Source organism: Lactuca saligna, chromosome 9 (assembly GCF_052625555.1).
Source record: "Lactuca saligna cultivar CGN05327 chromosome 9, ASM5262555v1, whole genome shotgun sequence".
NCBI classification, from domain to species: Eukaryota; Viridiplantae; Streptophyta; class Magnoliopsida; order Asterales; family Asteraceae; genus Lactuca; species Lactuca saligna.
In genome coordinates, this window is record NC_136425.1 from 6,800,468 (window position 1) to 6,812,443 (window position 11,976).

Here is an 11,976-nt window from a genome sequence, read left to right on the forward strand (position 1 = left end):
TGATTTCTTATATGTTGGTAGACATCATGGTTGGTACACCACTCACACCGGGGAGCAGCGGTGTTAGTGATGATGAGATTCGCCGTATGATTCATGACGAGATGACCGCGGCGATCCGGAAGGCTAATCCGGAGGATTCTAAAGTAGCGGATTGAGAAGTGATGTCATGATTCGAGTACCATGATAAGTAGCGGATTGAGAAGTGATGTCATGGTTCGAGTACCATGATAAGTAGCGTATTGAGAAGTGATGTCATGGTTCGAGTACCATGGTAAGTAGCGGATTGAGAAGTGATGTCATGGTCCGAGTACCATGATAAGTAGTAGATTGAGAAGTGATGACATGGTTTGAGTACCATGATAAGTAGAGGATTGAGAAGTGATGTCATGGTTCGAGTACCATGATAAGTAGAAGATTGAGAAGTGATGTCATGGTTCGAGTACCATGAGTTGTAGCAGGTCAAGAGATGATGTCATGGTTCGAGTGCCATGATGTGAGGTGGATTGAGAAGAGGGAACATGGTTCGAGTACCATGATTCGTAGAAGATTAAGAAGAGATAACATGGTACAGGTACCATGATTCATAGCAGATCGAGAGGTGGCCATACGGTTTGAGTATCATGACATGTGGCGGTTAGTGTTTCTAGTTTTTACCGATTATTCTGTGGGGATTGTCTAGAATGAGATTAGAGGTGAATGAGTATGGGGCCATAAGGCCATGATGAACAAGTTTTAGTGGAGCATCCCTTTAAAGGGGAAATCGAGTGAGCTCCAAAGGATTGTGGGTGATATGCCAGTTGGAGTCGCAAGACTTAGGGATGAGTAGGGATGTTGCATTATGGGAGAATACGGTCTGGGCTGGGCAACCGGACGATAGTGGAGAGGTCACTTTCTGTGACCCGAGTGGTGCTATTTCCGTTTCCTGTGGGAGACATAAGAGTTTTTGAGAATTCGGTTTTTAAGTTTGGGGGTGAGCCCTGTGGGATTCAACAGATGGTGATCTTCAACCAGAGTATATGGCAGTAGGTCTGCCGCGAGGTGAAGATATAGCTTGAACAGGTCGTCAGTGGGGACTGAAATGGTTAAGGACCAGGATACACCCTAATTGAGTGTAGTAGGGCATGTGTTAGTTGCAGCGCCGGACGATCAAGAGGAGTATATCATGGCGGTGGCCCTTATTGTCTTTGATGGGTATTAAGAGTGGAAATGTGGCTTTTGCTCTTATGACAAGTGACGTGATGGAATGTTGATTGAGGAGTCAATGATGAGGAGTACAGTAGATAATTATTTCCAGACTAAGAGTCAGGGTTAATACTGGACAATTGGAAGGTCCGGTGATAGAATGGTGTGAGATTCTTAATGACTAGAGGCAGTCATGGTGGGAAGTTCTGAGGATTTCATCTGAGTTTCGGGGCATTTGGATTTTCTTGATCTCTGTCGGGAGATCATCGAGTGTTGCGTAGCACCTTCCAAGAGTAGGTGCAATGTTACTGGTGGAAACAATCTGTGGGATAGATTACTGGTACGCCGATTGGGGATGGTCTGAATCCTAAGTGGGGAGAACCGGGTATTTTATTGAGGGGATCATAGATTCGATCAAGAATGGTTAGAGATCTAGGTATAGAGACCGGCGGTGCAAATTCATGAGCCCAGGGTTATTGGTGATTGAGACAAGGTGCAGAGCAAGATAATGCATGTGTTATGTTTGAAGAGGATGAGTGCCTCCACGGCAAGTAGTCGTTGGTCGGAGACCTTGCGGGTGAACGGGAATTCATCGAGGTCATAATGGTAAATTCGAGATGATTGGCTCGTAGAGTGAGTTCGGCGGTTGAGAAATTATGGTTTAATGATGGGGCTGTTATTCAGCTTGGGAAGGGCAAAAGTTGATTAGACAACCAATTTCAAGTTGTGGAACAGGAAGATCAGTAGATGACACGAGACGTCGTGAGGTTCTATGTGGTGTATCGAGGTATCTGAATTTAATGCATTGGATTTCGGATAATTTTGAGTATTGAGTGGAGATGGAAAGTGGTGGGTCAAGCATCGATGATTCCAGTGGGAGCCCTTTCGGTTAATGACAGCAAGTGAGATTGTCCAAGAATATGGATTGCAGCAGGGAAGGGTGTTTGTTATAACGATTGTCGCCAGTTATAGTGATGCATAATTGGGTAAGTGCATGCACCTATCTATGATTGATCTGCGGAATGTGATTCAGTGAGAGGTTGTTGTGATGCTACGATAAGTCGTAGTACTCACTAGTTAGAGGTTGTTGTGATGCTACGGGAAGCCGTAGTACTCACTAGTCAGAGGTTGTTGTGATGCTACGGGAAGTCGTAGTACTCACTAGTCAGAGATTGTTGTGATGCTACAGGAAGCCGTAGTACTCACTAGTCAGAGGTTGTTGTGATGCTACGGGAAGCCGTAGTAATCACTATTCATAGGTTGTTGTGATGCTACGGGAAGCCGTAGTACTCACTAGTATCTTGAGCTCAAGGAGAGGTTGGAGAAGAAGCACTTGAGTATCTTGAGCTCAAGGATCTTGAACAAGCTCATCATTTGGCACCCAAAGGAGGTATAAAGCTCCTATCTTTCCTTCTAGAAACTTAGAGTTTTGAAGATTTGGACCTCTTTAGGTCCAACGATTGGATCTTGTTCATGCAACTTCGTTTTTGAGCTTAGGGTTGCCACCGTTGAAGCTCAATGTGTTCCTTTAGCTGTAAAGTTGCAAGCTTTGAGGCTTTTATGAAGCCATGCAAGAGATCTAGCCATTTTCATGAAAGTTCATTGTCATTTTTAGTGTTAGGCTCATTTGGTGGGTTGCAAGCCACCAAGTGATCAACTTTATGGGTTAGGACGAAGTATTAGACTCAGATCTGTAATTTGGATGTAGTGTCTTAAGGGATTAAGAAGTTTTGGAGAAAAGGGCTTAACATGAGAGTACGATGGGCGTACTCGCCAGTACGCACAACGTACAAGCCATTTCAGCAGTACGCTCAGTCAGTAGGTTTTTGTTATTGGGCTTCGATTTGGGCCAAGTCTTGGACATAGCAATAGTGGGTCGTGATGGGCCTTCAGAATTCAGTTAAGGGCCCAAGGACTAGTTGGGCTTGAAAGGAAAGCCCAATTAAAGAGTTGGGCCCAATTTAGAAAATTGGGCCATTTGGGGACTTAATGGGCCTTAGTGAGTTTAGAAGGACTAGAAAGGATTGGGCATGGGTCGTGGCCCAAATTAGATCAAAGGGGTAAAATAGTCATTTTACCCATAAAAGAATCCTCAGTTTTTGACTAAGGTAGTGTTTGTTTTTTGTCTGCAGATCTGTGTAGCCTTTTCTGTCTGCACCGCGTAGACCACGCACAGACATTAGCCTTCGCAGACTGTTTGTTTTTTTTTAAACTGCAAACCTAAAAATGTCTGCGCGCCCTCTTCTTGGTGCAGATGTGGACCAGAGTCTTCTAACATCTTCAGACATCTTCTAGCCTAAAAACATATATATCTTTATTTTTTTTAAGTTTTTTTTTAATTTATATTTTTTCCAACTATATTAATGATAAACAATTTGAAAAAAAAAATTACAAAACTTAAAAAAAAAAAAAAAAAAAAAAAAACGTTCGACGATACAAACATAAATTTGTAAATAAAGATTTATTACAATAATAGTCATTGAAGTTGTTTATATAAATATTAAAAAAAAATTATAATATAATCTTATATTTTTTTTGCTAAATTTTGTAAAATATTATTTAATACAGTATCGTTAATTTCTCTAGAAAATATTTATGGTACGTTTTTAATTGATTTAATTGAAAAAATTGAAGTTTATTTCCGTCCATTTATGTATCAAATTCTTTGATCACTAATTATAATGTTTAGTTATAACTTTGCACCTAAAGTTGTTGATTTTTATCAAATATATACGTTATTTCATACCATTTTTATTTTTATTTTTTATACAATAATACATAAAAGTTGATCTACATTCGTTAACTACGTATAACAAAGCCATAAAAATATTAAAAAATCACTTTGAAGTTTAAAAAAATCAGTTTATTTATATTTCAATTTATTTTAGTAGCTCGCAGATGTTAAAAAAACAAACACTCTTCTTTTTTCAGACTGCTGACGTTTGGTCCACCTTTTCTACTGCAGAGGTCTACAGATGTTTTTTTAGGCTAGAAGATATCTGAAGATGTTAGAAGACTCTGGTCCACATCTGCGCCAAGAAGAGGGCGCGCAGACATTTTTAGGTCTGCAGTCTTCAAAAAAACAAACAGTCTGCAAAGGCTAATGTCTGCGCGTGATCTGCGCGGCGCAGACAGAAGAGGCCATGTAGATCTGCAGACAAAAAACAAACACTACCTTATTTGGTCATAATAGCCAGAGAGTAGTTGGAGCAGCAGAAGGAGTTACTTTGCACGAGTTTTTTTCAGCAGCCGGATTTAGAGGTGATTTTTCCTCCAGTAGAAATGGGTCTAAGGCACCAATGTTGGCCCGTTTATGTAGTTGTAGTATGTCAGGGTAAGCCCGATGTCAGTGTTAGCCTGATGTAGTTTATATGTTTCCGGATTTTGGTCCAATGTCAGGGCGGTCCCGAGAAGTAGTTATATGTGATTGATGTCTTTGTGATTCATGCATGTTTATGTTATGTGTTATATGTTCCGGGCTTCGGTCTGATGTCGGGCAAGCCCGATGCAGGATATGTGATTATGTTATATGTTTATAATTATGTTATGTTCTTTTTATTTATATCGGACTCTGTTCCGATGTCGAGCGGGGCCCGATGCAGGGGCGGGGCCCAAGTTATGTCGGACCTCGGCCTAATGTTGGATTCATCCGATGTCGGGCGGGGCCCGATGATGTAGCCAAGGCCCATAAGTGTTACATTTGTTATTGTATGGTATGTGGTAGTTTGGGGGAGCTCACTAAGCTTCATGCGTATAGTTTTCAGTTTTGGTTTCAGGGACTTCCACTAGCAAAGGGAAGTCCTCGGGATGATCGCATGGCACACATCACAACTTTCAACCTGGGATTGATTGAGACTCTGATATTTTTATCGTATGTTTTGTCACAATATTTGATATGAGATTTTGAGATAAATGACCCTTGGTTTTCTTTATGATTATGGGTTATTATGGTTTTTATATTAATTTTCAAAACAAAATTTTTGACTTGTATTTTTAGGATGTTTCATCTAGGGTGTTGGTCTTGAAGACTGGAAATAAGGCCAAGGGAAGGAGAATAAGATGCTTAAATAGGGAACCAAATTCCAGATTTAGGGTTTCCCAACCCCATACCAACTCGCCGAGTTGGTTCCCCAACTCGTCGGGTAGGTCACTTTACCCACAACTCAAAAATCTGCTCCTACTCGTTGAGTTCCTCCCTGGATTCGATGAGTAGCCTTCTTGATTTAGGTTTTCTTTCCTTTATTGATCTTCTAGATTTCGGGTGTTACAGATTTTTATTAAACATTGTAGATTATTTCTTTATATCTTATATTTATCAGTGTTGTAAAAATCTGCCTACTCATTCGAGTACTCGGAGTCGGCCCTCCATCGAGACGAGTTTTGTGAGCTCGGCAAAAAAAACTCGGATTAAATCAAACTCGGTCAAAAATCGGTCAACCTAGGTCAAAAATCGGTCAACATCTCTCTAACTCGGGCATACTCGGTCAAACTCGACCAACTCGGTTAACTCAGTCAAACTTGATCAAATGGTCAAAATTATTAAACACACACATATATCTTAAATTTTCAGAAATTATTCACAAATTGAAACAATTGTGTGTATTTCAGGTTTTATGTATTCACATGTATCTAACTTTTGTTATATATTTCAATCAAATTATTTTTTAAACTTATGATTTTGACATATGCCAAAATCCACCAATCTCTCCCCTTCCTTTCCCCAACTTCATCTTCCCCATTTTCACCATGTCCTCTTCCTCTCCATCGAATCCAACAACCTATTTCTCATATGTTTTCTCTCCACCGATCGTCTGTGTGTGGAGCTTCTGGGGGTACCACCACCCCGTTCTTCCTCATTTGACACCACCTAGGGTTTTCTCTGCAAGTGGGAACCACCAGTCCACCACCAGCATACCTGCAACTTGCGGTTCTAATTTTGCATGTTTATCCCCAAAGCGAGTCTCGACACAGACAACGTCTTCTTCTTCTCCCTCCAATGAATCTCCAGATGCGTCTTCTTCTTCCTGATCTCGATTCAATCGACAATCACCAACAAGAAAAATGAAAATCACAGTCTCTCCTTCTTTTCTTTCTTTAATCGAGCAATCACCCAGGCACAGATCAAGAATAAAGCATCCCTCACTAATTTGTGTGTTGTTTATCTCAGTGAAGTGAAAAAGACAACGATTGGAGGTTAAGGGTAAGAAATTGATGAACAGGGGATTTCCCTTTTCCTTTTGTTTTTGTTTGTGTGTTAACACGATTTGCATAAAGGTGCTGGCTTGATAGGGTTGTGATGGTTAAAGGTTGTGGTTGGATGTGATTACAGATGGAGAATGAGGTGATGATGGTGGGATATGCATAGGTGTTGAAAGTGGCTATAAGGGTGGTTGTAGTGGTAATGAATTTTAGGTGAGGATGAAAGTCTCTAGTTTTTTATGGTTCATAGATGGAGAATGGTGATTTTGGTATAGGTGGAGAAGGGTCACTCATGATGATTTCCTTTTAGTAAATTAAGGGGGAAAAGGGTTGAGAATAAAGGGGTTAGTATTAGATCGGGGGAGGGTTGGGGTTTTTTATTTTATTTTATAAAATTGTAAGAAAAAAAACAATTCAGAAAATAAATAAAAATGATAAAATAGTGATTCACAACAAATTTAAATCATAAGATAGCATGTGCAAGTTTTAACCAAATAAAAACAGTTTGAATTAATTTTTAAAATTAAAAATTGAATGTGTAATTTAACAACGATTCATGTAATTTGCTCTATTAAATAAAAAAATGTTACGGTTATTAAACCAAATAATAACATCACAAAAAATCAAACCACTTAAAACTAATTACTTTTATAAAATACAACTATTAAAATGTGTAAAGGTAGAACACAAATGAACCAAACCAAAAAAAAAAAAAAAAACATTATTTTATGACTTGAAGATGGTATAAAGAAAACCAAGTAAAAATGGATTTAAAGCAAAAGAAGAAGAAGAATAAAAAGGTTTTTACTTGGTTGCATATGCATGGCATTTTTATTGCAATGACATTAAGATACCATAATAAAAATATGAAGTTGGTTTAAGCCTGTAAACTAGCAACTTAACTTCATTACAGATGATTTGGACAACAGAATGAATAATCTACTGCACATAGTTTATATTTTATAACAGCTTCTACACCAATGTAATTTTATTACTCCACAACCACCCTCACCCTGCACCTCCTCTTTCGAACCTTCCAACTTATTTTCTCATCATCCAATAACTGCAAATTTCCCAATACAATTTTATTCTTTTTTCATTTTAATTATATATGTTTCAAAGTGTAAATAAATAATATATATATATATATATATACACATATATGTACCTGTTGGCTAAAGGAAAATGGAATTCTAACCCTCTTGGAACCATCAGCCATTCTCTTGCGAGAAAATCGGTCTTCAACAGGAGCAGAATCACTGGAAACCTGAGATTCATATAATCATACAAGAGTTTAGTATTAACAATTAAAAATTAAAATCTATTAATTTCATTAAGTAAGCATGAAGGCTTGTTCACCTGAGTTTGAACTGCTTCGATTAATACATCTTCACAACCAATAGCATGCACACTTTCCAGTTTAGGGCATTGCAGTACTAATTTTTCTGTTATCGGACAATTGAAATTCAGTAAAAAGAGAAGATGCATCACACATGCTATAGCTATAGCTATTGAATTATATAAGACGTTATAAAAATTACCTGGATTCAGATTTTTACATGAGTTCAGGTTTAGATCGTTGAGATTAGGGCAGCTTAGATACAAGGACTGCAAAAGTAAAGATAAAAGGTTAAGTAACAAATTCTATGTAATAAAAAAATGGTTAAAATGTTCTTACATCAAGGCTGGAACAACCCCAAAGGCTGAGCTTTTTCAAACGGGCATGTTTTATAAATAACTTCTGATATAAAAGATGCAATTTGCTGTTTGGTGATATTTTTGAGTTTGTATCATTGTTTGGATGCTGTGTGTCTGACTCTGAATCACATATTGTCATCCCACAATCCATCAGTTCCAAAAGTGGCAACTGGGCTGTGGCAAACTGGATACCACCTGATTATACACAATTAAAATCAAAACCAAATGTTAATTGGTGTCAAATGCAAAAAATGATTATTATAATATAAAGTAAGTGAATTAATTACTTGATGTGATGTTAGGGCATAGAGCAACAAGCAGTCTTGTTAGGGTTTCAGGGAATACATTGCATATCATCCCAATACCACTGTCGCTTATGCTAGACCTGTAATTAACAGAAACATACACAATCAGTGAATGAAAAAAAAAAAAAAAAAAGACTGATACACTAATCTGTATAAAAATACAAGTGAAAACATACCCACTCAGGTCAAGCAATTCTAGGTTTGAGTATGATTTAGAAATTGCTACAACAGATGCATCGGTTATTTCTGATCCAAGAACAAGTGATAACATACGCAAGCACCTAAAATGAAACCCATTAAGGCAAGTTTTAGTATTTTTTTACAGAGCCTGATAACTGATTAGATATGATTATGATTTGTAAATTACCTTAAATTTGCAGCAGTGAGAGAAAGGACAACGGAATGGGAAAGTTTAAGGGAAGCAATGTGAATGTTTTGTAATTTAGGGCAGCTTCTTCCAAGCCCATCCATCATGGTAGTAAGATCAGTGGTATCTTTCTCTTGGCAGGAGAAATCAAGGGATATCTCGTTTAAATTGGGAAGATTGAAAACCTAATTGAGATCGAAAAATATATATGTTAATAACAGGGAATCTAATAAAAGGGTTTGTATATTGTAATACTTAAAAGCGCTTTTGAAGATAAGTACCATTTTTGAAAGGGAATGAAGATCTGAAAGCCAAAGAGTGGAGAGAGTGGTGGAGCAGAGAACAACGCTTGCAAGGTTAGAGCACCCTTCCATCTTAAGACTTTTCAGACAACGCTTATCAGCAACAAAACGACCCAAATCGTCCCTAAAATCATGCATACAAACAAAATCACATTCAGATGCAGATAGATTAAGGAGGCAATGACTATGAATCCAAATCTAATTGGGATTGCTTGCATATGGACAACAAGCTAAAAATGTTTTTAATACAATGCCACAAAAACTTTATTGATTCAGAAGACATGCTACAAACTATGTATCAGAGAGGCAGTGACTGCAAAACCAAATCTATTTGCGACAATTAATGCCTTTTTCCAGCATAAACAGCATTTTAACCTAACCAATGTGATTAAAAGTGCAGCTAAACTCAGTCAAATTAGTTCATTGAGAGGTACAGTTTGCATAATCTTAAGAGATAAATCAATCATATTCTGAACCCCATACAGAATTATTTTCTGGAAGTAGCAGAATAAAAATAGATGAGTGCGTTTGTGAAACCATAGTGTTTATAATATAAGAAAAAAGTTATCAAATTATGCTTATATATAGACATGTAACACCATCCAGCAGAATTCAAAGCAAAAGTACTAAAACCGTATAAACAAGTTGGGAAATATACCCGGTAATGCGATTGAATGAGCCTTCACACGTAAAGATCTCCAGAGATTCCAGATTCGGACAGGAAAAAGCAATGCAGGCCAACATAGTTGAATCCATGTCACTGCAAAATGTAAATCACCTTACAAATTAACCAAAGTTTACCATTTTTCATTTGATTTTCTTTTCTATCTGCGAGATCTGAGTGTTCAACGTCGGTTTTTTATCGAATTAATAGGTTTTGAAAGGTCAATTTAATTAGTTTAAGAATCACCATTTTGTGTCCATTGACTGGTCACTCTGAGGTTCGTAATGTAATTGTTTAAAAACCTCCTTAAACGATCTGTTTAACGTCGTATATAACTAAATAGTCCGATCGGATACCAAAATTCTAGATCTGAGATTATCGAACCTTTCCATCGTAAGTGATAATCTAACAAGAGCCGGACATTTCTGTAAAACCGATCCAACGCATCCAACTTGAGTCTTAGCGGGGACTTTAAGTCGAAGCTCTTCGGCGGCTTTCCAAAGCCGTCTAGAAACATCCAGCCATCCCTTACACACTTTTGCCGCCGATAGCAACGACGACGGCGGCAACCTCCGTAACACCTCCCACAAGCAATTCACGGGCAACTTACCAGATCCGACATCCAACTCCACATCCGGCGAAAGGCACTCCTCCCCTCCCTCGTCGTCTGACTCCGGTAAGTCGTGAACATCGATATTGTCAAACGACAAAGCTCGTCGAAGCTTAGAGCACCGCTGCTGGCGCCGATGCGGGCGAACAGCAGATAGCGGAGGCGAAGCCGGAATAGTGGGGGTGGCGGATGAAGTTGCAGAATCGGTCGGTGTTACAGCCGCTGAGTTTGAATCGGTGATTGATAGCGGTGGTAGGTGACAGACGTGCCCTTTCTTCGGAAGACCACATCGGCCACAGTTGTAGTTGCCGCGTCGCTTTCCTTTTTTAGAAAAGAAATCATCGGAGAGATATCTGGCTCCGCCTGGAGTGACCGGATGGGGCTGGTGTCCGTGCATTTCGGCTAGGGTTTGGACTTTAGAGAGAGAGAGAGAGATAGATGGGGAAGTGGAGGAATTGAGTGGTAGAGGGAAATGGCGAAGAAATAAAGAGAAGGTTGAAGAGAGAGGCGGGAGATATTAGAATGGTTGGCGCCTTGGTTTCAATTTTGGTGGAGCGTTTTCTCGCTCCCTTTTTTCCGCTGTGAGTAAACAAATTAAAAGCACGTGATGTCCTTTCTCCCTTTCTCATAATACCTATTCTACCCTTGGAGCCTGCAAAAATCTCATTAAAAAATACTAATATTACATTTAATATTACAATATTCTTTTATTATTTTAGCTTTGCGTCGAATAAAATGTCGTTTATAGAAAAAGAAATAAAGTCTTAATTATTTTTCCTTTTTGGCTAATGCGCAGTTATTACATATTTACATATTTGAATTGATCCAATTGTCGATTAATGATATGGTATATTGTTATTAATACAAAAAAAAAATTGTGTTGATATTTAAATAACATGACAGAAAGTCTGATAAAAATATACAGTGCTTCAAACAAGATTGCCGCAAACTAATTTTGTTAATAGTTGTATTGAACCTAAAAAATAATTCGTAAAAAAAAGAAAGACAATTAGCCTAATATTTTATTATAAGTCAAAAATATCAACCGAAAAAAATAAAAATAACACATTACCCCTACCAAGTATTTTAGATTTGTTCATTCAATCCTTTAATAAATTTACGGTTTTCTACTATGTGCCCTAAAAGCAAGATATAATAAATATTAAGGATAATGACTTAAAAGGGTAACGAACTTTCGATTTTTTCAAATTTAGTCACTAAATTTTTTTTCATTATCTATTTGTCATTGAACTATTGAAATTGTTCACATTTTACCCTTAAGACCGGCTGTTACCGGTCATTAGGGTAAAATGTGAACAGTTTCAATAGTTTAGTGTCAAATAGATAACGAAAAAAAGTTTAGTGACTAAATATGAACAAAATCGAAAGTTTGTTTCCCTCTAAAAAGTTCAATGACTAAATGTGAACAAATTTTCTCTTGTATTATGTTTTAGCAAATTATTTATTTTTGTTAAATTGTAGCAACATTTGTTGATGAATAAGTCTATGAAAAAAAAAAAAACTGAAAATATATTAAAAAAAAAAAAAACAAAAAACCGAAACTGAAATAAAAAACCAATGGTTTGACATTTTCCAAAATAAAAAATCAAAATTTTCAATCTGATTTTAGTTTTACAAAAAAATGAATC

At 37.5% G+C, this 11,976-nt stretch overlaps 1 protein-coding gene across 1 annotated transcript; it reads right to left on the reverse strand.

Annotated features, from left to right (window-relative positions):
• Positions 1-7,182: 7,182 nt before the first annotated feature.
• On the reverse strand, positions 7,183-10,856 carry FBL17 (RNI-like superfamily protein). Its single transcript, XM_078976542.1, has 11 exons — positions 10,102-10,856; positions 9,712-9,813; positions 9,033-9,177; positions 8,752-8,936; positions 8,561-8,665; positions 8,367-8,464; positions 8,060-8,274; positions 7,923-7,989; positions 7,741-7,826; positions 7,550-7,648; positions 7,183-7,444 (listed from the first exon to the last, which is right to left on the reverse strand). The coding sequence occupies exons 1-11, from the start codon at positions 10,722-10,724 to the stop codon at positions 7,373-7,375; spliced, it is 1,797 nt and encodes a 598-aa protein (XP_078832668.1). The 5' UTR covers positions 10,725-10,856; the 3' UTR covers positions 7,183-7,372.
• Between the last annotated feature and the right edge of the window lie 1,120 nt (positions 10,857-11,976).